The sequence below is a fragment of the Paroedura picta genome, chromosome 3 (assembly GCF_049243985.1).
Source record: "Paroedura picta isolate Pp20150507F chromosome 3, Ppicta_v3.0, whole genome shotgun sequence".
NCBI classification, from domain to species: Eukaryota; Metazoa; Chordata; class Lepidosauria; order Squamata; family Gekkonidae; genus Paroedura; species Paroedura picta.
This window is the reverse complement of record NC_135371.1, coordinates 21,575,015-21,600,370: the sequence shown is the minus strand read 5'-3', so window position 1 is coordinate 21,600,370 and position 25,356 is coordinate 21,575,015. Positions and strand designations below refer to the sequence as shown.

The following is a 25,356-nucleotide window of genomic DNA, read 5'->3' as shown; positions in this document are numbered from 1 at the left end:
AATGATGATATCAAGTCATCACATGCCTTTTAAGGCTCTCCCGAAACCTGTAACGGTGGTCTGAGCCAGGTTTGTAAAAGAAAATCAATTTGAGAGCTGTAAGTATGTTTTAACCCACGCTTGCTGATTGAAAGGAAGTTTTATTATGGCACTGTTCAGCTGATGGATGATAGTTTGGTGGCAAAAGCCAGCATGCTGCATTTTGTGACACTTCGAAATATACGTTATAGTGCCTCGAACAGAAAAAAAAAATGGCACTGGAAAACAGGATTGCCTTGGAAACTTACTGTATGTGGCCCAGCTGCCATATATTGGTAATGCAATTCAAATAAGAAAATCCAGGCCATTTTAATAATACGACCCCTGTTTTGAGGAGCATCATGATTTGGAAACTTTCAGATAGTGTTAAAGTATCTTGAGACTAACACGTTCCCTTTCCTCTAAGAAGCAGATGTTTCTTTCAAACCAGTGTTAGTTCTTGAGTTAGACGAGCCTTGCTTTATTCATGAAGAGTTTTATGTTTCAGCGGACCACATATTAAATTTCAGCCCAAAAGTTAGCATGCCGCTATAGTTAGAGAGCTTTCCTGAAAGGCCTGAGTTCAGGTCCTCACTCTCAAGCCCACTATAGGCAACCATGATGAGTTATCTCTCAGGCTAACCTACCAATGACAAAATAAGGTGAAGGGGGTCTTGCAGACCCCTGAGCCCTCTTTAGAGAAAGTGGAGGATTTATAATAATGTGAAGATGACGCTCCAGTTTTGCCCAAGGCCTTAACTTTCTATTAACTGGAACATCAGGCTGCCTTTGAGCAGCCCCCAGAGGTAGCTGTTGAAGCCTGTGAACAGAACGGAGGGAGTTTAGGCCACTACTGGAGATGGGGGTGGGATTTTAATGGGTTCTATGTCCAGCTGCACAGGGGTTAGCTTTACCTTATGTTATTTTATGGGATTTTATTGTGAAAGACAACAGTTATCTGCCACAAACCACTATGAGAGAATAAAAGGTAAAGGTATCCCCTGTGCAAGCACCGGGTCATGTCTGACCCTTGGGGTGACGCCCTCCAGCGTTTTCATGGCAGACTCAATATGGGGTGGTTTGCCAGTGCCTTCCCCAGTCATTACCGCTTACCCCCCAGCAAGCTGGGTACTCATTTTACTGACCTCGGAAGGATGGAAGGCTGAGTCAACCTTGAGCCGGCTGCTGGGATTGAACTCCCAGCCTCCTTGGGCAGAGCTTTCAGGCTGCATGTCGCTGCCTTACCACTCTGCACAACAGTAGCAGGATACAAATTGAATCATAAATAAATAAATGCAAGGTTATTTAACATATAGCATTTTATCCTATGTAAGTAAGCTTTGTGTAGTAAAAAAAGTATTCCACCATCAACTGTGAAATGAAGGGTGGAAATTTATTTTGTAGTGAGTGCATGTATTGGGCACTGGCATGTTTCAGAGCTCATCCATCCTTACAGTTTAGTTTTCCAGTCAGAGTTCTGCAGCTCTCTCCAATTCTACTGTGAAAATGCTTGTCTACCATGTAATCCAGACCACCCACCAAGACAAATGCTTCCCTCCATCCTTCAGATTTGACAGGTGTGCAGGAGCTGTTCTGCTTTTGCAGGCACTCAAAGGGGTGCCTCATAGCTGATAGTTGTGGTGGGTGGGCTGTATGTTAGTCATCTGAGGTTCTAAAATCTTCATCTCTGGTTCTGGGCAGAGATATCCTCTGTGTACAATAATACCTCTGGCAGGATTCCTTATGGAGGTGATTCCGTTCTTCTGTATACTTAGCAGATGCAGAACTGTCCATCTTTCTGAAGACCAAGTTCCTGTGACAGTGTGGTATTTAGTACTGTGGCTGACTGGCTTGGGAACAGCCTGATGTATTTCAAAGGTGGTAATATACCTGCATCTAAGGAAGGAACAGCTGACTTGCCTCAGGCTGTGGGTAAAGCCTGACAAATTTAAATCAAAGCAAAACTTGAAGAGTCGTGATTTCAAAAATGGATGAGTTGAATGTTGGTGCATTTTGAGTTTTGCTATCGTTTTGTAGTTTTTAAACTGTGTGTATTTTCTGATTTATTTTTTTAAGGCCAAAAAATGGTGGAAAGTACTGCGTGGGACGGAGAATGAAGTTTAAATCCTGCAACACCGACCCGTGTTCTAAGCAAAAGAAAGACTTCCGGGATGAACAGTGCGCGGTCTTCGATGGCAAGCATTTTAACATTAACGGTCTACCTCCTAATGTGCGCTGGGTTCCTAAATATAGTGGAAGTAAGTATGTAAAAAAAATTGGTTAGCAGCTAGTTGCTAGATGTCACAAGGTAGTCACACCTCCCTCTCTTCCCTTCTGTTTTTTGGTGTGTGCCTTCCTCAGGAATGAGATGAAAGGGCTGTAATGAAGTGACTTTTCCAAGGAACACTCATGTAGCTAATTGGCCTCATGAAAGCAGCCTCACATGTTTAGATAGCAAGCTACCATACACTGGGAAATTCTCGCCTAAATAGTTTGCAAAATCACTACACATTTTGAGAATTTGGTCACCTATAATGTTAAAATGATTTGAAGGATGAAGTCACCTGATAGTGATTTCTCTGTTTTAAAAACTGGATGTATCTTATATTAAGGATCAACATTATGGGGAAATCTGCCAAGACCCACATCGAGGCAAAGGGCCCATCACCCACCTGAGATGCTCCCAGCAGTAATGTAAGATTGCCCCATGGGCTGTTGAATAGGGATGCTCAAACATCATATGCACCAGGTAGACCAGGCACCAGGTAGATGCACCAGGTGGTCAGATAGACAATCAACAGGCTGCTTGGCTGTTTGTGCTAAGGGACAGCCATCAGAAGCCAAATTTCAGCTGATCAGCTTGGAGTCAAGTTCTAATGTCCTACCCTGAAAACTGAAACACAGGAAATTTACCTCGGAGCCTTTCTCTTCTCCCCATTGCAAGATATCAGCTTGGCCTTTAGATAAAAGGAGACTTGCTCCTATTCTCTGCAGCCCAGTATTGCAGTTTGGGGTAGAGAAAAGGAAACAGATTTCTTCTCATGTCCCCACACTGTCAATGGGTTGAGTGTCAGAGAAAAGAAGAGAAGAAGCCTTTTCTCATTTCCTTTTTTGCAAAGGGGAGCTCAGAGGCATTGGGCATGTCCTCGTGAAGCTTGGAGGGGAGGGGAAATGCTTTCTCCTCTCCTTTTTGCATCTTCACCATGTAGCTAGTTTGCCATGATCAGCTGTGAATCAGCTTCTGAACAGCAGGCTGCTACAAATTTGTTTGACCATTGTTCGTGTTGCTCAGTGAATATTGGTGATCGGCAGACAGTCTGATCATGAGAGTCCAACAGGATACATATGACTGCCAAACTGTGTCACTAAGACGTTCAAGGCATCCATTTCTCTAAGGCATTCTCCCATTCCTTGCGCAGAAAGGAACTTGGGCAGGTTTTCGCTTCACCTGTACCAAAGTGGCTTCTTAAAAGAGTGTGAAAAGGTTATACAATGCACTCCAAGGAGAGTGTTTATGGCCCTCCCCCCATCTAGCCCAAAACTTGGAACCCATAAAGACTGTCTGTTATTTAGATGTCAGGGTTAGTTTTCAATGGGCTGTTTCTTAAAGCAGTCCACTTCCTACGCCCTCCATTCTTTTTGTTGTTCTTTTTTTTTTTCTTTGCCATGACTTTGGGTCAAATTCTGCCAGACCCCTGCAACCCAGTTACCCATCAAGCTGCTGCCTGGTAGAAACCGCCATCAACCTGTTTCCCCACTCTAGTTGTTGTCCTGATAACCAAGATGCCTAAAAAGGATTGACTTCTCTGCCCTAGGCGATGCTACTGCTGTTTCATGGCTATAGGCCTTTGAGCGAGGAGATGTGTCATCGTGGGCTGTGAGAGAATGACAAGGCTGCTCTCCCCCCTATGAAAGGGGAGAGGCTGGCATCAAAACAACCTGATTCTTTTTGTCTTGGCAGTTTTAATGAAAGACAGGTGCAAGCTCTTCTGCAGAGTGGCAGGAAACACGGCCTATTATCAGCTCAGGGACAGGGTTATTGATGGCACCCCTTGTGGCCCAGACACAAATGACATCTGTGTTCAAGGACTTTGTCGGGTACGTATTTCCTTCTGCTGAACTGGTTAGCGGTCTTCCGATAAGGGTGAATTTCTCCAGAGCTCCTCCCCACATGAGCCATTCATTCTGCTCCATGCTTTTCATATTAAATTCAAGAGCCTCGGTAAGTACCGTAGGCTGTAAGATTCCCTTTTCAGAGTCCTGTTTCATGTTACCCTCTGACTTGTCATCGTATCTGATGTGTTTCGCCGAAGCCTCAAATCACTAAATGATTAGAAAGTTCAGTGCGCGTGGAGAGGAGAAGAATTCGTTAGCTGCATAAAGGACCGAGGCATCCAGACTGCAGTGTATAGCAAGGAGATTGGCGCCTGCTGGTGCTTGAAGGCACCTGAGAGCTCACACTGATTCCGTGCTGAATCTGGCATATAAATTTGAGATGATTCAGGGATGGGCTTGTAAAATCTGGCGACTGAAATCTCTCCATTAATGGAGTTCGTGGACATCTGTAACATGGAGAAGTGAAGTAAACAGACATTTACATATGTCTTACACTTCTTTTTCCTTGTGCTTCCCCACAGTGTTTGGACTTTCATGGCCTTCCCCTGTGAAACAATTTGGAGAGATTTCTTTGTGCGCACCAATGTGAGAGAGTTGTAAACATTTAACATTGGGTGCTGCAAGGAAAAGAATTGCTTGCGCTTCTTGTTCTCTTTGCATTTCTGAACTCTTGAAACCACCATGGAAACATAACATGAGAAACTGTATTGCATTGCTCTTTGGGTACAAGTTGCAGAGATTTCTGTTGTATGTCCCCTTGTTCTTGAATCTGAAAGAGCTGGAGCTGGGGGTGGGGGGGAGGTCTGTTACAGGAGAAAAGAGAAGCAAGGAGGAGAAGATTTGCAACACTGTATTTATTTATATTTTGACTTATAGGCTGCCGTTTTCCGAAAGGTCTCGGGGTGGTTCACAGCAATTGATTAAAAACTCATACGGGTAGTAAGCTTTTAAACGACATCATCTAAAATCCATGTCATTAATAGTCAAACACTCCAATAAATTATCCCTTTGGTGCCTAGAAGCTAAGTAGATGGAATGTGGTTATGCCAGGCACAAGATGGCGGGAGTAGGAGTCCAGCTGTGGGCCCTTTCTGCTGGTAAAGGTGATCCTTGATGTCAACTGAATGCCTGGTAGAAAAGTTCTGTCTTACAAGCCCTCTGGAACCTAGAAAGCTCTATGAGGGCTCATATCTCTGCTGGCAGCTCATTCCACTAGACTGGAGCCAGGGTAGAAAAGGCCCTGGCTCTACTCAAGGCCAAGTGCACCTCTCTGAGGACGAAGATCAACAGCAAGCTGGAATTTGCTGGCCAGAGAGGCAGGTACACAGGTATCTAAGTTTGACGTTACTTCATTATGCAGTGTGGGCATCTGAAATGGTGTATTATAAATGACATCCTTAGCCAATTTTATATGGTCTTAAAAGCCTGCCAGCAACACACTGTAAAGTATTGTCTTCATGGGTAGGCTTCTGCACAGGCCTGCTGCAGAGAGACTTTTTTCAAGCTTCTAGAGTTTTGTGACAACAAAGAGTGCTTCCCCTCTTCCATCTGGATCAAAGGTTTCCTAGCCAAACCACCACATGATTGGAAGAGGGGAAACAATCTTCCCTTAGTCTTCTCTTTGCTGCTACTTGGCACGAATGTTCTTCTACAGCTCCTGCTCTCATGCATAGACTTTCAAAATATTGTTGTTTTTTGCTTCTTTCCTTGCCTTCTCGGGACCATCGAGGATGGCTAGGTTTAAAAAGTTTAATGACCATGGCACAAAAACAGCCCAGTCCAGTCCAGTGATCACACTTCCTGCTTAATGGCACACAACACCATGGCCTAGGAGTTCTGTCAACCAGTCACCCCCCAGGTGAGGCATGACAAGGCTTCATGCCTCAAAGTAGTCCTGTGGGAGAAGGCTCTAGGGCTGGGGTGGCCAAACTGTGGCTCTCCAGATGACCATGCCTTCTCCCCAGTTTCTGTTCTGCACAAAATGGCTGCAAAACTCAAGGTAGAAAGGCCATGGGGTACACTTCTGGCCCAGAAAACCATGATTCTTTACCCTCTGGGCTCTGTCTCTGGGGACATTCCTTTGGAAATAGTCTTCCTCCTACATAGTGTGCAGTCACTTGACAGATAGGGTTTTCCAGGTCAGAAAAGCAGCCCTCAAGCCCAGAACGCATAATTCCTATGGATCAAACTAGGATCAGTTTGCTGAATGGGTTACAGTTAAAGCTCCTTTAAAGGTATCTTCTGTCACTATGATGAAAGATTTTGTCAGTATAAAGTTGTATTTTGGCAGCTATCTCAGCTTACTAGGATAGCAGACAGCTGTGTGTTACTTTCTGTTTCTCAATCCAAGAGGTTCCTCGAGAGGCTGCTTAATCTATTCGTGCCTTCCCAACTACTCACCTCTCAGAAGAGTTTTTCCCTGGTTTTATCCAGTTTGCTCAGTAAGCCTTCTTAGCCCTTGGCTATAGCTGACTTAGCTGTACTTTCTTACAAGGCACTTTTTTTTTTTGTTGCAATCACTTCAGCCTTTCTCAACAGTCTCTCCATGTTGGACAAATGCAAAGGGACTGTGTGGTCAATTCCATTCACACTCATGAAGCAGAATATGGTTGATGTGAATTCCAGAAGGGTGGCCACTGTAGGAAAGTGGGGCTACAATCAATATTTTGCTGATCAGCCCTCACCCTCCTCTAGAGACCTTGCTATTTTCCCATGTAGAAGTGCCCAGAAGTCACATTTACCTGTACCTGATGCTCCCTGGGTGGTTTTCTATGCAGGTACACATCACTCCCTCCTTGGCAATAGGAAGACGAAGGGAAAATTGTTCCCCCTCTCTTGATCATGTGATGGTTCAAATAGGAAACCTTTTATCTAGATGGGAGGGTGGAGTGCCCTTTGCTGTTAGAAAGCTCTAGAAGCTTGAAAAAAATTATCTCCACAGCAGGCCTGAGCATGCATAGTCCCATGTGTGCCTGCACAGAAGTCCACTCAGTGAGCATCAGTTACAGGTAAGTGCAACTGTGTTTGATCTTGCGTGTTGCCTCTGTGGATCTTTCCTCATCTCCTGTCTCCCCCCCCCTTTCCTTCCAAGTGGTTTTGCACTTCGCATTGCAGGCCTGCAGGAAACTCATTTTTCAGGTCCTAATTGGAAGATGGTTATAATTATAGCTTAACTGAGGATATTGGAAAAGAAAAGAATGAATGAGACTGTCTCAGGCCTTCGCTGGCAGATGTATGGTTTTAATTTGGAGCCCTGTAAATTCTGCCCTGTTTTCATATTTGTTCAATCTAGTTCTGAACTTTTCTTTCTCTAAAGCAAGCTGGATGTGATCATGTGCTCAATTCCAAAGCCAGGAGAGATAAATGTGGTGTATGCGGTGGTGATAATTCGTCATGCAGGACGATTCAAGGGACATTCAATACAGTGCACTATGGTAAGAACCCGTCACTGGAAGCTTTACTAGGGAAAAGGGGATTAGCAGTAGCTCCCTTAATCATACATAATGCCTGGAAAAAAACATAACACCAAAACGTGCATAAATCATCTCAGCTACCAGATATTTGGTTTTCTTGTTGCTTCGTACTAACTCTAAATAACACATTTAGTTGAACATATGAAACTGTGTTATGCTGAGTTTATTGGTCCACCATGCTCAGTATTGTCTCCTCTAACTGGTAGTAATTTTCCACATTCTCAGGCAGAGCAAGGTTTTTCTCAGCACTTGCTACTGCAGATCTTATCACTGGAAATACTCAGGATTAACGGGGTAGCCCTAAAAAGCATTACACCCTTGTAGATGTTAATTCTGTTGAGGATTACTCTGTTGATCTGGGATTTTCTGCACGCAAAGTATGTTTACTACCTCTGAGACATGGACCCTCCAGTTAAAATACTGCATGATGGTTCTTCATTTTGTTTCCTGCATCACCCATGAGAAAAACAACAACCAACAGTTTAGCTTGACTTTGGAGTTTCTCTTTCCAGGTTATAACACTGTGGTACGCATACCAGCTGGTGCTACAAATATTGATGTACGGCAGCATAGTTACTCAGGGAAACCGGAAGATGATAACTACCTTGGTAAGTTATGATGGCACTCAGCAGATGCAAATTCATGTTATTTTCTCACTGTGCAACGACTGATTTTCTGTATATACTATAAAAATGTAGTTGGAAAAGATCTGAGGGTCCAGACCTCACCTGGCCCCTTATCCCATTGCACCAAGGCAGAAAGCTCCCATATGAAAAGCAATATTGATTGCTGTTGTTGATATGGTTATTGCATGTATTATTATTAATATATAATAAAGGTAAAGGTATCCCCTGTGCAAGCACTGGGTCATGTCTGACCCTTGGAGTGACGCCCTCTAGCATTTTCATGGCAGACTCAATACGGGGTAGTTTGCCAGTGCCTTCCCCAGTCATTACCGTTTACCCCCCAGCAAGCTGGGTACTCATTTTACCGCCCTTGGAAGGATGGAAGGCTGAGTCAACCTTGAGTCGGCTGCTGGGATTGAACTCCCAACCTCATGGGCAGCTTCAGACAGCATGTCGCTGCCTTACCACTCTGCGCCACAAGAGGCTCTAATTAATATATAATATAGGAATAGTTTAACCACCTTTCTGCCCAGTTCAGGGTCCTCAAGGCAGCAGACAGCCAGAACATTAAAATACTTTTAAAAATTGTGTGTGATTATAAAAAAACTATTCCACAAAGCACCCAGACATAGAAAGGAAGGAGGCTCACAATGAGGGTAACAAAATGAGTCACTCTTAACACGTTAGTCCAAACCTCGTATAAGGTAAAGACTTGTAGGAAAATATCCTGTCAAAGAGGACAGAGCTTTATTTCAATGTTCTTTGCCTCCATGATGTGAAAAGCCTCACTGGTCTTTTCCCAGCCATTATTAAAGGGGCATTTCCCCCCCAGACCTGCTGGCAACCCAGAGTGGTAAAGGTGGGAGTAAGATACAACATAGTAAAGATACCTACAGAAGAGTTTAATAAGAGAATTGTACCAGATGATCTGTAAAGCCCTGTCCAAGGAGATGTACTCTGTGTTGCTTATCCAGGGTGTAGTCTGCACGGGGCTTTTTACCCACTGTCAGCTCGAATAAATCCCTGCCATCTACACTGAATTCGATTTCCACTTTGATTTGGGGTGCTTTAAATTTTCCCTCTCCAACATACATGATCGATCTGGAGTGACCCTACCTCTCCCCCGCAGTGGATATAATCCTTGATATTTCAAAAACCAGCATTAGTAAATGTTCAGATCTCTGCTTTTTACGAATTAACTTCCTGCTTCGTGCCTCCAGCACTGTAGCAAAGCAGTCTTCCCTGATTGGTGAGAGCATCTGTTCAAAGACTTCCTGGTTCCCAGTTGCATGGCTTGACTTAAAGTGACTATGCTCTAGAACAGTGGTCCCCAACCTGCGGGCCGCGGCCCGGTGCCGGGCCGCAAAGGCCATGGCACCGGGCCGCAGCTCCCTCTCCCCGCCCCGCCCCCGCAGTAAAAAACTTCCCAGGCCGCAAGCTTGCGGCCCGGGAAGCTTCTTACTGCGGGAGGCGGGGAGAGGGAAACAGGGCCGGGCCGCGCCCGTGCGGGCCACGCCCGCTCGGCCCGATCCGCGGGCGCGGCCCATGGGCGCGGCCCTATCCGCGGGCGCGGTCCGGGCGCGGCTCGCGGGCGCGGCTCGGGTGCGGCCCGATCCGCGGGCGCGGCCCGCGGGCGCGGCGTGGGCGTGGCCCGCGCGGGCGCGGTCCGCAGGGGCGCGGCCCGATGCCCTGCCGGTCCCCAGCCTCGGAAAGGTTGGGGACCACTGCTCTAGAAGCCCTAACTTCTCTCAGCAGAGATTTGCCTCTTGGATTTATTCCCCCTCCTCTGATGTCTCCAATCCTCTCGACTCCTGCTGCACTTGGCTCCCCTCCCTGCTTTGAGCTTTCCCAACTGAGTGCAGAACACTTTCCATTTCGATGGGGGGGGGGGGAATAGAGGAAGACCTGAGTTCAAATCAGTCCGAATTCAGCAGGATCCACAACAGAAAAACAAAGTAAGTGCAGGATCAGCCCAGGAGAGAACTGAGGCTGGCCACTGATTTCCTGCAGTGTTTTCCATTGCCATCTATTGTTCTTGGCCATCCTTCCATAGATAGAATTTGATCACGTCTGCAGATCTAGAGTGCGTCACTGTTTCCCGTCACAAATTCATCTTAAGTGAAAGGACTTCAGTGCTGTTCTAAACGGGGTTACACTCTTGAAACTCGGTGGGCTTAAAAATGATATAAGTCTGTTTAGGGTTGCACCGAAAGGGTCCTTACAGCTACAGAACTGACAAGCGGCATGTTCTGCGTGTGATTAAAGTTTCTCCTTGACCCATGTCAGGGCCATGCACAGTTCCTTCTCTCCCTTGCAAACTCTCATGGTCCTTTGCAGAGCTCTCCTTTAGGGCATTGCAGTGGCTGTGATGGGTGAAATGGTGGGGAAACTAACTTAGGAAATTAACTACATAATCGCATTAGCGTGAAGTTGTGCGGCACACTGCTGTTTTCAGGAAACCGTCCCTTTTTAAGAAAGCTTTTTTAGAGCTCTGGGCTTTTTGGCATTTTTGTGTGTAGCTCAAGCTTGGCATGAAACAAAACGCAAAATATGACGCCGGCCAAACCTCCTTTAACACTGCTTTTTAAGGTCTGTTTAAAGGCACAGCTATTTTATTTTATAAACTCAAGAGTTTGTTAAGAGCAGAGGAGGGATGTGCGTGAGCAGGAGGGGGCAGGCTTCCACACTAAGCTTGAGTGTGACAGAAGGGGGGGGAGAGAGAGAGAGGGAATGGCTTTGTCCATGGTATGTTACCAAGGAATACAGCCATTGCATAGTCTAGGCCAGGGATAGTCAAACTGCGTCCCTCCAGATGTCCATGGACTACAATTCTCATGAGCCCCTGCCAGCTGGCAGGGGCTCATGGGAATTGTAGTCCATGGACATCTGGAGGGACGCAGTTTGACTACCCTATGTCTAGGCATTTGTGCATATGAGCGTAGTACAGGCTAAGAGTGCATGTTTCTGGCCTCTCGATTTTGTACCTCCGAGCCTGTCATGCACATTGATTTGTGCATCTTAGGCATGGACCACTAGATGAAGCAAAAAAAGGTCCTGGGATTTTAGACAAACCGGTTTGGCGGAAGTGTCGATTCCGTGTCGGAATGCAACCAGGGGAAGCTTGAACGGATAGGTGGCATTTAGCATTCGTTTTTGTTTTCTTTAGAAAGAAAACCTGGCTTGCTGGCATTGTTCACACGGCCACACAAAGGACTCGCATATTGCAGCAGCTTTCAGGGTTCTTCCTGAAGGCCCATAGGGACGAGGCATTTTAGCCTCTGCCAGTGTGCCCAGCAAAGGCACAGTAGTCTTCCACGGCCAGTTGGTCCTTCTCTGCGCGAGAGGTTCCCGCAGAAACCAAATTTGGAAACCATCACTACACACATATGGCTGGAGGACAGTAATATCAGGCATGCAAACATGCCCATGCCCACTAATAATATTTAGGTAATGGTTTGTTCCAGATGGTTTTACTTGGGTTGATGAAAATGCATAGCAAATATAGTGTCAAAGCTTCAGGGTGTTTGTGGTCTTGGAATATTAGCTGCACTGGGTGAGAAACGCAGGGCCTGTCAGAAGCTTTCCTGCATGGAAATGGCACATGATCCTTGCAGCTTTGCCCCAGCAAGTGTTTCTATTGCAAAATGCGGAAAACACAGTCCCCCAGAACTCAGACTGTGAGTTGCGTTGTGTCCAGTACTTGCCCCGATGTCTCTCTCATCTCTTGGGTGGTGCCCAGGATATCTTCGCAAGGAGCTGGTTTGGTCTTTAGAAAACCATTCTGGAAGATTTCATTCCCAGGTTGCAAGGAACACCTGCCATGGAAGATACGAAAAATAAAATACTGTCTCTCTATGCAAAATCCAGATGCGGCACTGCAGTGTTTGCACTGTGCAGTCTGGACCCCTTCATGGCACCCAGTTGGACAGTGTGCAGAGCCTTTCCTTGGCTGCCACGCAGTGGCAGCAGCCTGAAAATGCAGTGCTCATCCTTCACTCACCTGTGCTCCTATTTCTAAGCAACTGAATTCCTCCTGTGGGCTTTCCCATAATTTCCATTTGCTTGAAAAATAATGCCAAAGGAGGAATGGAAGAAGAGTTGGTTTTTATACCCCGCTTTTCGCTGCCTGAAGAAGTCTCAAAGCAGCTTACAATTGCCTTTGCTGCCTCTCCCCACAACAGACACCCTGTAAGGCGGGTGGGGCTGAGAGAGCTCTGAGAGATCTGTGGCCAGCCCAAGGTAACCAAGCTGGCGGCATGTGGAAGAGTGGGGAATCAAACCCCGCGCGCCAGATTAGAAGCCGCTGCTCTTAACCACTACACTAGTATAAACCTAACCTAAGAGAAGTTAGACTGTATCACTTCATTGAGTCTAGTTTCCTGTTCTTAACAGGGGCTGGTCAGATGGCAAAAGGAAGAAAACAGTCCTTGCCCACCATCTGACAATTATAGCCAATCTGCCTTTGAGCCTGATCGTGTCATTTGACTATCATGGGCAAAGGCCCATGAGACTCCCTAAATCTGTCCAGCCTGTGGCAAAAGAGTTCCACAGGAGAGCTGCCTGCAGTGTAAAAAGTTTCTATTGCCTTGAATTTGCGTGTATAAAAAATGAAACCTTATATTCTAATAGTAAAGCCGTGCTCTTTGGATACTGAAATCTTTCTTCATACCTGAAAAGGGCCCTAGGCTTGCAGGAAAGCGTGATGTCTAAAAGAATAATACACTGGTTATCTTTAAAAGACTGAAAATGATAAAAGGGGCACTTGTAGATTTTGAAAACAGATTCCCTCAGTGGCTGCTGCTAGGCAACCATAATATTCCAAGCTTGGTCCTGTCAGTAAGAGAGAGAAGAAAGGACCCTTTCCAGGCCTTTTCTGGCCTTTGAGGGAGTGAACTTTGGGACCAGGCCGTGCTAGGGTTGCCAGCTCCTTGTTGGGAAATGCCTAGAGCAGCTGAGGGAGAAGAGAGAGGCATTTGCTGGCTTTAACACCACAGAGTCCACACTCCAAAACAGCCATTTTCTCAAAGGTGACACGTCTCTGTTGTCTAGGGGTCAGTTGTAATTTGGGGGGAATTGCCAGGTCCTACATGGAGGTTGGCAACCCTGTGTCTGGCAGCACTCTCCAGGTGAGTGGATACCACCTGAGTTGCCTGACTCAACTAAGTTTGGGTGCCAACAGCCGCCACCCTATGAAAGTCAGTGTGGTGCAGTGGTTCACGCTTCAGAGTGGGGTTTTGCAAGGCCCAAGTTCAGATCTCCATCTTGCTGTGGGAGCTGACTGGGTGATTTTGAGCCAGTCGCATACTTTCAGCCTAGCCTAACCTACCTCACAGGGTTGTTGTGCACATAAAAAGGAGGCGAGACGAATGTCAACTGCTTTGTGCCACAGTGGTCCCTAGACTTCCTAGGTAGAGGCTGCAGGGGCAGGATTAGAGATGGAAGGCTGAAGACAGAGGGGCAAATAAAGTTAGGTTGGATGCTGAGTAGGAAGGAGATAGGGTTGCCAACTTAGGCTGGGAAATTACTGCACATTTGAGGGGTGGAGCTTGGGGAGGGCGAGGTTTGGGGAGGGATATCGGACAGAGATAATGCCATAGACCAGGGGTACTCAAACTGCAGCCCTCCAGATGTCTATGGACTACAATTCCCATGAGCCGCTGCCAGCAAATGCTGGCAGGGGCACATGGGAATTGTAATCCATGGACATCTGGAGGGCTGCAGTTTGACTACCCCTACCATAGACTCTACCCTCCAAACTAGCCATTTCCTCCACAAGAACTGTTATTGCCAACCTCCAGGTCAAGGCTGGAGATCACCCAGAATTACTATTTCCCAGATGACAGAAATCAGTTCCCCAAGAGACAATGGCTGCTTCGGAGGGTGGCCTCTATGACATTGTACCCTGCTGCGGATGCTTCCCTCCCGGATCCTCAGCATCCCAAGGCAACCCCCGAAATCTCCAGGAATTTCCCAGCCTGTAGCCGGCAACCCTAGGAGGAATTAATCTCTGTAGTGGGAAGATCTGTTTTGATTCCTGGAGAACTGGTGCGGCTACTGCTGTTGTGCTGGGAGGGGAGGAAGCAGTTTGGCAGCTGGGAGCACCACTGTTCCTGTTGTACAGGACGGGGAGGAAGCAGGGGGGAGTCTGGGGGCGTGATGGGGGCAGAAAGAGACAAGAAGTGATATCCATGCGGGAGAGAGAGAGTAAGAAAAGGAGTGATGGATGGGAGAAAGGTCATGAGAGAGAAGTAGGGGAGAGGGAAGGAAGCAAAGGTGGGGGGAGTGGAACAGTTGCCTCACAAGTTTCTTGTGGGCCCCTACCTGTGGGTGGGTGTGTCACAGCGAACATTAAAAGGTAGTTTGCCATTGCCTGCCAATGCATCGTGACCCTGGTACTCCTTGGATGTCTCCCATCCCAATACTAGCCAGGGCTGACCCTGCTTAGCTTCTGAGATGCAGATCTTGGATTGGGTTAATTTGGGCAATCCGGGTGAGGACATGGCATGTATAGCACTCATCTAAAGTTACAGCCGGCATTCTTTGAGAACGGCATTTGGGGGCCAGTGACTCAAGTGTAGGAGAATTGATAGCATGATCCACCATAGGAAAAGCAGAGCACAGATTCCTTACAAATGACAAAGCGTGGAGAATAGTATTTAAGCATTCTTATTTATATGATCTTTTTCCGTATCAGCAAGAACAGCTGTATCAGCAAGAACAGTTGTATGGAATGGACAGTTGTCTGCTTCGCAATTTAGTGTTTTGGGGCAAACATAAACCAAACCCCAGACCTGTGACGATTTCATCAAACAACTCATTCAGCTGAGAGCTGGCATAGCGTGTGAAAAACAGTCTGAGCTGTGAGTCGGGAAGCCCTTGGCTGAAATTTCACCTGCGCCATAAATTCAATAGATGGCCGTAAACAGGGTTGGTCTGGCACCTTTCACGTTGCTTTAAAAATCCACTTGCAATACCTGACGTTAGCATGTGTTTTTCTTTGTGTTCAGACCACTTCTTAAACATCTCATCTCTTTCTCACTGCTCCCCCTCCCCCTTTTATAAATCTGGTTTCTCACACACATTTTTTTCCGAAGCGAAATGTATTCGCAACAAAGCCTCTAATCATAATCTGAACTAAGGTTTTCTACATTGATGACTTCCAGCACAACCCACCCACCAAAACCCATCCAGGAAGGGCAGGCAGGTTATTTATATTTTAAGTTGGTCTTAAAGGTGCTACCTGGACTCTGATTTTACAGTGGAGTAATGGTTCAACAATTGAAGGTCCCTGCGATGAAACAAGCAGTCATTCAAACTAAGGGCGCCTTCCTCTTTGCTCTGCCTGGTGTGTGGGTATATATGAGGGTGGGAGTGGGGGCTGGTCGCTTCTCTCTCCAGCCTGAGAAAGCCAGGATCATATCCTCGCTTGCTTTAGACAAGAGTAGACAGGCCAAAGCTAATGGTGCTACTCTTGATAAATTCCACCAGATCATCTCTTGATCCTTCCCATCTTTCTTCTCAGTGGGGAAAACCCTTCCCCCCCTTTTCTTGTTCTTTTTTTTTGGGGGGGGGTTACATGGTTTAAATGTTTTCATTTTTTAAATGTCAGGGGCCAAGAGACTGAGTTCTTGAGAGCCAGGTGATTGAGTGATTGAGAGCCTATGGTGTTGTACACAAGAGTAAGCAGAGCTACTCATGTAACGAAGACAGGTGGAGGAAACAAGGCTGCTGAGAAGCTCAAACGTTTCCGTTCCCCGCCCCCCTCCGCAGCCACACACACACCGGAACAGATGGAACCCATGTGGGGGTGTGAACTGAACCCACTAACAGCGTAATCATAAGTGGCACATGCAAAAATGCAAATTCCAGATGCAGTCTGAAAGGCACTTCTGTCTCTCATCCTCAGTCTCCCATCTGCATTATAGATATAGTAGCACTGACTTACCTTACATGGCTGGTGTAAAAATTGCAGGATATTATGTGTTTGGAATGCTTAAAAGTTATGCCAGTGATAAACATTCCTAGATCAGGATTATTTGGGAACATGTACTAATTCTAGTGCGATCTAAGCAAACATGTCCAAGTTATTTGCAGTGTGTAGGCCTTATAGAGTGGGGAATACATCTCTACAAAAGGAGGACTGATGTGGGTGAGGAAGTCCCATCTCTGCCTCCACTGGTGCTGGCTCCAGTTGAGAGCTGCCACCTTCTTCTCCTTGTCCTTGATGGTCTCCTATTTCATGCCTCAGAAATCCTAGATGCCACCTACATTCCCATAATTGATCCCTTTGTAATGTCTCAGTGTGTGCAAACATTGCAGGGGGTTGGAGAGTCTGTAGCTATAGTTGGATTCATTATCAGTGGAGGCTCAAGTCATGAATGTAGCTCAGCTGGCATTTTACCATCTTCACCAAGCTATGCTACTAGCGCCCTACCTGGCCCCGGATCACGTTGCCATTGTGATGCACACAATGGTTCCCTCTAGGCTGGATTACTGTAACTCACTCTACATGGGCCCTCCCTTATCCTTGCTCTGCGAATTACAACTGGTTAAAAATGTGGCTGCCCAGGTCCTTACGCAAACACCATGCAGGATCCATATAATGCCAATTCTTGAAATCTGGATCAGGTTTAAGGTGTTGGTTCGGCGTATCTAAGGAGCAGTTTAGGGCTTTACGATCAGCCAGCACTAACAGGCTGATGATCTTAGGCCCCAAAGAAGTGCCTTCAGCCCTGGCCCCGGCTTGGTGGGATGAGCTCCCAAGTGAGATCAGGGCCTGTTGGAAGTCTAGCGGCTCCTCAGGGCCTGTAAAATGGAGCTCTTCCACCAAGCCTTTGGTTGAAGCCTATGCAAAGTACTGCGAGTTACAACAGTGTAGATCAGGGGTAGTCAAACTGCGGACCTCCAGATGTCCATGGACTACAATTCCCATGAGCCCCTGCCAGCAAATGCTGGCAGGGGCTCGTGGGAATTGTAGTCCATAAACATCAAGAGGGCTGCAGTTTGACTACCCTTGTTGTAGATATTGTCGGGCCTGTCCCTACACCCCCCCACCTATTCTACCGTAACACTGTGAATTTCCTGGGTGAACTTGGGTGAACTTACATTGGGATAAATGGGGTTGGGAAATGGTTCATTTTATTCAGTTACTGGATGTGTACTTATTTTGATCGATAACAGTTTTCGGTGTATGCTAATTGTATTGTAGTTTATCATCTCTTGTTAGCCACCCCAAGACACAAGTGAGGGGCAAGAGATGAATTTGAGAATGAATAATATAAATAGTTTAGACACAATTGGCGATCTGTATGAGGGTGAGCTGACTGATTTTAGGTATATTGATAGGTTCTCCATGGGATCCCTTTGCCCCTCCGGTATTATTCTGTTTTGTAAGCCTCTGTGTTTGGAGGCTGTGTTCCTGAACTCATTTAACATTAGATAAATTGGCTCTAGAATGTTTTTCAATAAAGATGGCATCACATCTGGCCTGTGTGAGCAAATTACATTGATTCTGTTTGTCTGTTTGTTTCCTTCCCTCCACACAGCGTTGTCAGGTAACGAAGGCTACATACTAAATGGAGACTATGTTGTCAGCATGTTTAAAAAGGAAATCAAAGTTGGGAATGCCGTGATAGAATACAGTGGCTCGGACTCTTACATCGAACGAATCAATTCTACATACCGTATCGATCAAGAAATAGTTCTTCAGGTTAAAAATACTTTTTTTTTTTAAAGCAAATATTTCGGATCCCACTGTGCTTATTTTGATTTGGGAGGTGGGGGGTAGAGAAAGCAGTTGAGGTCCGCAATTTGTTTGATGCTTTCCCGTAATTCCTCCTTTCAGGTTTTATCAGTGGGCAATTTATATAACCCTGATGTTCGATACACATTCAATATCCCCATTGAAGATAAACCTCAGCAGTTTTATTGGAATATCTATGGCCCTTGGCAGCCCTGCAGTAAAGTGTGCCAAGGTATGTGGCTTTTAGGGTTTCTTGCATCATTCTCTTTATTTATTGGCTTGGCTTGGATTCCGGCGGTGATGACAAATGTGTTTCTTTTCTCTTGTGTTTAGCTTCTGATGTAATGAAAGTGTTGTGGTTTCCCAAGATTTGTCGCAATGGAATGATGTCTTCTAAGCCACTCAATAATGCTGAGCCCATGCTTAGAATATTAGGCAAAGTGACCAGGAGCTCATGGCTGACCATTCCGGCTCCTTTCCTACCTCTGCTCAAGGCATAAAGGCAGCCAACAAAAAATGTGCCCTCCAGTTTTGCTTCTATGCATTTGGAAGGAAGCACACAAGGAACAGCTTCCATTGAGATAGGAAACATGCAGCACAAGGGACCTAGCTTTAGAGCAGGGGTCGCCAGCTTAGTGCCCATGGGCGCCATGGTTCCTCCAGCACCTTTCCTGGTGCCCATTGAGTATTTTTAGAAAGTCAGCGGGACCAGCTGGGACTTTGGACCAACAAGGCTTCTGACTGGTCATTGGAGACTTGACTGACTGTGATTTTTTTTTAAATCATTACTTTGGCAGCAGCTGCCTCCACAGCACAAGGGTCTTCACTGTGTGGCTAAAGGTAAGGTGGTGCAGCCATGTTGTGGCTGTATCCCTGGCACAGTGTCCAGATTCCCCAGGTACCCAAGGGCTCCTGCTCCAGAGCACTAGAAGTTATATTTCTGTCCAGGGAATCAGACTTTCAAGCTATTTTAAGATTAGGGACCACAATTCAGATACAAAGCAGCAGTGGAAGATGGGTTCCAAACATTCTATACAATATCAAAGAACAGGAGACCCAAATACTTCCTGCTCTTCTTAACATCCAAAGCCTTAGGGGAGGGCGGTATATAAATGTAGAAAGAAAGAAAGAAAAAGAGAGAGAGAGAGAGAGAGGGAGGGAGGGAGGGAATCATAACATCCTTTTTAATCCTTATTGCAACAGTAACTCACTCAGTAGCTTGGGCCCCACATGTGACTCTTGGATATGCCACCTATGGCTCTTCTTACTATTCCCCAATGTAGTACCTGCACCATGTAGTACCTTGCCTGGCTGAGCTTGTGGCTGATAGTTGGGTCCTAGCTTGAAACACCTACTGCTGGAGAAAGGGGTAAGCTGCCGCCCTCCTTTAGATGCAGAGGTCATGCTGGTGATGGAAGTCAATGTGGCTCAGAGTATTGGCAGATGTGGTTCTCACAATGCTTTTGTGGTCACACAATGCTTTTTATTTTTAACCCCAGCAGGATCCCTTGATTACTGAGAACCATAAACAAAAGTCCTAGCCAGAAAGCAAGGCCAACATGATCAGTGGAGATGTAACCAAATGCTGGATCTAGCCAGCATTTTCACTCCAACCTGCCCAATTTCTAGTCACTGTCCCACATGACTTTAGCCCATGCATGTCACATGATCCAAAGAATAGCATTTTTAGTGGTTAGAGGAGAAACAATGTGAAGTCCCACTTTGCTAAACCTCCATCCTACTGTCTTTATTGTTTTTCCCCCCTTTAGGAGAACGAAAGAGGAAACTTATTTGTACCCGAGAATCTGATCAACTCATGGTGTCTGACCAAAGATGTGTGGGAATTCCCCAACCTGATCCAGTGACTGAGCAGTGTAACACAAACTGTGAATTAAGGTGCTCCCATATTCATTCATCTCTACATCTTGCCTTGTATAGTTTAGGCTTGACTTTTCTCTGGGTTTTATACTTCTGGTTTTATGCCACGTGCTAAAAATCATCAAAGTGTACAATTAAGTGGATATGGATTCCATTTGGCCTGTAGGGAGGCCAGTTCTGCTGTCATGGTCTGACCAAGGGAAACTTGGCTTAAGTACAGTGACTCTCTGTTCTCTCTCTTCTTCACATCTCAGGAAATTAACACAAAGTTTCAGGGAAATGTTCTTCTTTGAGCAACAAGAAAATGGAGGTTAGCAAGAATATGTGTAGAGGGAAATGGTCATATGGTGATTTTTGAGCTGTATTGTACCATTCTTCCCCCCCCCCCTCCCCACTGTGGTTGAGAGCCAGTGTAGCGTAGTGGTTGGAGTGGTGGATTAGGATCTGGGAGACCCAGGTTTGAATCCCCACTCTGCCACAGAAGCTTCACTGGTGGAACAGGCTTCCTTGGGAGATGTTGGGTTCTCCATCTTTGGAAAACTTTTAAAAAGAGGCTGGATAGCCATCTGACAGAGAGGCTGATTCTGTGAAGGTTCAAGAGGGTGGCAAGTTACAGTGGATGAGCGATAGGGATATGAGTGTCCTGCATAGTGCAGGGGGGTTGGACTAGATGACCCATGAGGTCTATGCATCTGTTAGCGCTGTGGTCGTGGGGCACAAAAATACACCAGCTGCTTTTAAGCATCAAAAAGACAGAAACTCCTGCATAATATGAAGTTGTTTCAAGGTACCAGTAGGCAATGGTTATGTTTATGGTTCTTCTCTTGGTATTATAGGCAGGGTTGGGGTACTGGAAAATTAAAAGAAGGGGGTTACGGATAAAAATTTCTAGAAATGTTGAAGTCTTTGATAACAGCTGGGAACCAGGCAGGTTTTGTTGGTGGTGATGGAGCTGGGTATTTTTGGGAAGGTGAACAAATACCGGCATAGTGAAATATATACAGTGCTTAAGTTCCCAGCAAATCTAAACCTGTTTTGCCTCTTGAACGCAAAAGTGCCTCATTTATAATTTAGCATGTTAAAATTCCATACATTTTAAGGACGTTAAACAACAAATGCATCCATTGCTACGGTGAGAGAGTTGCATACTGTTGCACACTGTGTTATCATAAGACATATTCGTTCCAAAAGAAAAAAAAATCTAATAGAAATTTTTCCCCAACATTCCCCAAATTTCCTCATTTTTCTGGTAGAAAACTGTAAAATAAATCCTCAAAACTTTTTCATACTAGATCGTTTGAGTGAATACAACTTTGTCTTTAGAGGCATTTCACCGACTTCAAATAAAAATAATATGTCATGGGTGATCCCCTCCCCCCGCCTTGTACTCCACCATTTATGGAGTGGGGTGATGATGGAGTCCCCCCCCTCAGGCCTAGAGGGATTATCCAGCATCTCACACTGGCCTTGCAGGCTAACAGATGATAATGTTTTATTGGAACATTTAATTAATCTTATACAATATTTAAAGTCTCTTTTATTCTCTTCCCCTACACTTAGTTCTATAACAAAGAAACAGATTCTTGGAAATCAATCTCATATGTGGCTGGAAAAGAATATCCTGGTAGCACAAACCAAGCGACCTCAAAACTTCTGTAGTAGGGAACAAGTATGAATCCCAAAGGACGGAGCAGCTCTGGCATAGACAAACCTGCTTTACTACAGCTTTTTCAGAAAGAACAAGCACCTTAGCAGCCCATCTAGATAGCAACGTTAATGTATCTTAAGTTACCACCCACATGGACACTATTATCCATACATCAGCCGCTTGTCACCCATCCACCAGAAAGATTTTGTGGGGTTTTTTGTATAATGAGTAATTGCTATAAGGCTAAAGCAATAAAAAAAATTTGAAAAGCCCCTTTCCAATGGCATGACAGGGAAAATGCAGGGAAGAAGATGGTTGATGGAAGGAAAATGTGCCTCAAACCCCCATGTGGATATGGTATTGCCAGTACAAATGACTGTGCCTTCACAGTGTCACCCAGACCTGGGTTTAACCAGAATGCCACCAAGTGTTGTTTGAGCCTGACACATAAGAGAAATTTCCCTTCATCTCATAAGCTCTTGCACCAGACATCTCAGAATGGTCAGCTATTCCTCACCAAAACCTTGCAGTTGATTGGTCCTAATTTTCAAGACTTTTCCCCACAACTTGCCCAAAGAAAATCAACTGGGGTGGAAAGTTGCCATCTAGACTGGCTCTCAGTCCTGGCTATTATAAGAACAGACAAAATGTTCTTAGTCTGCCTAACATAGAACTCAGAAGTTTACAAATCTGTTGCAGTTTGAACAGCTTGCAATTGAGTGGAAACTGTTTCCAAATACCTTTACTATTAGTTTACATAACACTTATGCTGAGGGATGCCAGATGCCTTCCATTTGAAGGGATAATAGGGTTCCCTATTTTAAGGGTTTTCCCTTCTTCCTTCTTTAAAGAACATCACAGCCCTTCAGAACATAAATGATGCATCTTGTTTCAGAGCACTGCAGATCCATAAAATAAATATCACACTTCCAAAGTGTACTCTCCCCCCCACACACACACTCCTTTTCCACTTAGATGTGCATCCATCTGGCAACCAGAATTGCATACATTCCAAATGCCCCTATTTACCAGGACATTCTCTTTTTTTTGTGGTACTTGTCTCTGCTAAATTGCTGTCCCTGTTTTGTTTCTTCTATGATTTTTTTTGGGGGGGCGGGGGCTATTTGAAGATAACTTGAAAACATTTTGTTAGCGTCAGCACGCACGTATTAGTCTCTCTCCCCAGTAACTGTCTACCCAGATAATAAACATTGAATGCAGTTTATTTAGAATTTAATTTATATACCAGCCATTTCCATGGGGCAGGCTCAGGACAGTTTACAGGATCAGGAATTTGAAAGTTGAGCTATAAAACAATATAAAATGTTAACAATTATTAAAGTGCCCCAATATTGGGTTAAAAACAATGCAGGAACTGTATAAAAACTATACAGATCTAATTGCACACGAACAGACCAAATGCGTTTCGACCCTACAGGGTCTTTCTCAGTGGTCAATAATATTAAATAATGCACTCTTATCTGAAACCAATGATGAAGTATAGCTGGCTGGTCAAGGGAAATCTGTGAGGTGTAGCCCCAACAAATACTGGCTATAGTGTTTCTTTTTGGAACACCACCACCTAAAGTATGTAATATCTAGGAACACCACTCTCGGCTATTGTTTTACTCTGCATAGAGAGTGCATCTCATATGTGCCAGAAAAAAGCTTTCAGGACAGTTTACAACAGCAGCTAAAGCATCATATAATATTTAAACAGAGTAAAACACTATAAAAGCATAATAAAACACAACCGAATTCTGATAGTGCTCCACCTCTCACCAACCATCACAGTCCAGCAAGCCAGTTTACCCCTTACAATAATAAAGTATGACCCAAGGGGAGGGGGGAAGCATAGAGAGGAAAAGTAGAGGAAAGGAAAAAGGCCTACATTACTCAAAGCCACCATGGCCTCAACCATAGTGGATGAGTGCTGGTTTACAGGTCCCGCAGAACTTTGACAGCTTTATCAGGGTCTGGATGTCATCTGGCAGCTCATTCCACTGGGCTGGAGCCAAGACCAATAGGCCCTGGCTCTGGTCAAGGACAGGCATGCCTCTTTAGGGCTAAGGATCACCATCTAGTTTGTGTTTGCAGAGCTTAATGCTCTTTGGGGCAGTGATCCCCAACCTTTTTATCACCAGGGACCACTCAACGCCTTTTACTAAGGCCCGGTGGGGGGGGGGGTAGTTTACTCCTCTACTCTCAACCACTGCCCTAACGCTCTCTGATCGCTATGGTAATGTTTAAACATCCCTTCAAAATAAGATACAGACATGCCACGACAATGAAGTGTGTTGTAAAGGGCTGGGGGGGAGAGAAGGCGTCCTTCGGGGCCCACCTCCAATTAGTCGAAGGACCACATGTGGTCCGCAGCCCACAGGTTGGGGATCGCTACTTTGGGGGACATATTGGGAGAGGCAGTCACTCAGTTGCATGGGGCCTGGACTGTATAAGGCTTTAAAAGTTAGTACCAACACTTTGAGCCTGCCCTGGAACTCCACTGGCAACCAATGCAGCTGTTGGAGGGCAGGTCGAATGTCATCAGGCATGCATGATTCAAATCGGGATGCATATAAGGGAAGAGGTGTTTTCCCAAATATATATTCGCTGCTCAACCTTTGAGTTGCTAACTAGTATCTGGGAGACCCAGCTTTGAATTTCCACTCTGCTTGGCAACCTTGGGCCAGTCATAGACTTTCAACCTAATATTCCTGCTGGCAGGGGCTCATGGTAATTGTAGTCCATGGACATCTGGGGGAGCCACTGTTTGGTCACCCCTGGGCTAGGTTCTGGGAAGATGAAAAACAAAAGGAACCAAAACCCAACCTGAGAAAACAATTCAGAGACCTAAAGCTTGAGCAGCAAATACATATTAAAATACAAACATTTATTATTAAGTGCAGATTAAGATTAAAATCAACAATAAAACATAATGTTACAGTCTGTGCATTATTGCACATATAGCCTCAATGACCATCAAGCAAAAACGTTTCAACCCACAGGGTCTTCATCAGTGGTCAAATAATTTCAGACGTGGAGCTCACAATCAAAAATCAAAGTAATCATGAATCACCATTCTGTTCAGGGCCAAGTTTCAATCCTGAGCGTGCATCCTCATGTGTAAACAAAAAGAAAATGATCTACATTGATTTTTCATTGCGATTCTTATGCCACCAACCAGGTCTCATTGTAATACTATATTATTATATGTGTGCATATAGCTTATTTGACCACTGATGAAGACCTGGGTTTAAAACATGTTTGGTCCATGTTCATACCATGTGCAACCACTGAGACTGTATGTGAAATATTGCACAGACAATGTCTTATGCTTTAATGTTTTAATCTTCCTAGGGGGCATGTAATAATAAATCTTTTAATTTTAATATGCATTCACTGCTCAACATTTGGGTTTCTTATTAAGGTCTGGGGGACCCAGGTTTGAATTTCTACTCTGCCAGGGAAGCCTGCTTGGCAATCTTGACTCTCAACCTAACATAATTGTGGGGAATGATGTGCACCACTTTGGATCCCCATAGGAAAGAGAGGTGTGGTATGAATGAAGTGAATAACTAAATTTAGCCAGTGTAAGATCTGGAGGGGGACAGTCAAGTGGGGATGCTATCTAGGAAAACCACAAATATAAAGATTTTTTTGTGAAAAATTGCTCACATAATTCTGCCCTTTGTAAATAAAACATGCTCAAGGCAATTCACGTATACAATATCCCCCCCAAGTGATGTCATGTTGAAGAGTAAGAAACAGGGTCAGAGCTTGCTTCTAGCCTTTTAAAAGCTAGCTGATGAACAGAAAATGTTTTTTTGATTGTTTCACGTGTGTTGAACTTAGCAC

General features: G+C 45.2%; 1 protein-coding gene across 5 annotated transcripts in view; it reads left to right on the top strand.

Moving 5' to 3' along the window:
- The window catches only part of ADAMTS9 (ADAM metallopeptidase with thrombospondin type 1 motif 9), a 173,877-nt gene that overhangs the window by 66,175 nt on the left and 82,346 nt on the right, over positions 1-25,356 (top strand). For all 5 annotated transcript variants that reach the window (XR_013228948.1, XR_013228949.1, XM_077325061.1 and 2 more), the window contains exons 13-19: positions 2,095-2,276; positions 3,980-4,116; positions 7,451-7,568; positions 8,120-8,215; positions 17,779-17,942; positions 18,078-18,207; positions 19,745-19,871. Coding sequence is in view for 3 of the 5 variants with exons in the window: in XM_077325061.1 (XP_077181176.1) it covers positions 2,095-2,276; positions 3,980-4,116; positions 7,451-7,568; positions 8,120-8,215; positions 17,779-17,942; positions 18,078-18,207; positions 19,745-19,871 (954 nt within the window). In the remaining 2 variants the exon portion in view is untranslated. The remainder of the gene's footprint in view (positions 1-2,094; positions 2,277-3,979; positions 4,117-7,450; positions 7,569-8,119; positions 8,216-17,778; positions 17,943-18,077; positions 18,208-19,744; positions 19,872-25,356) is intronic.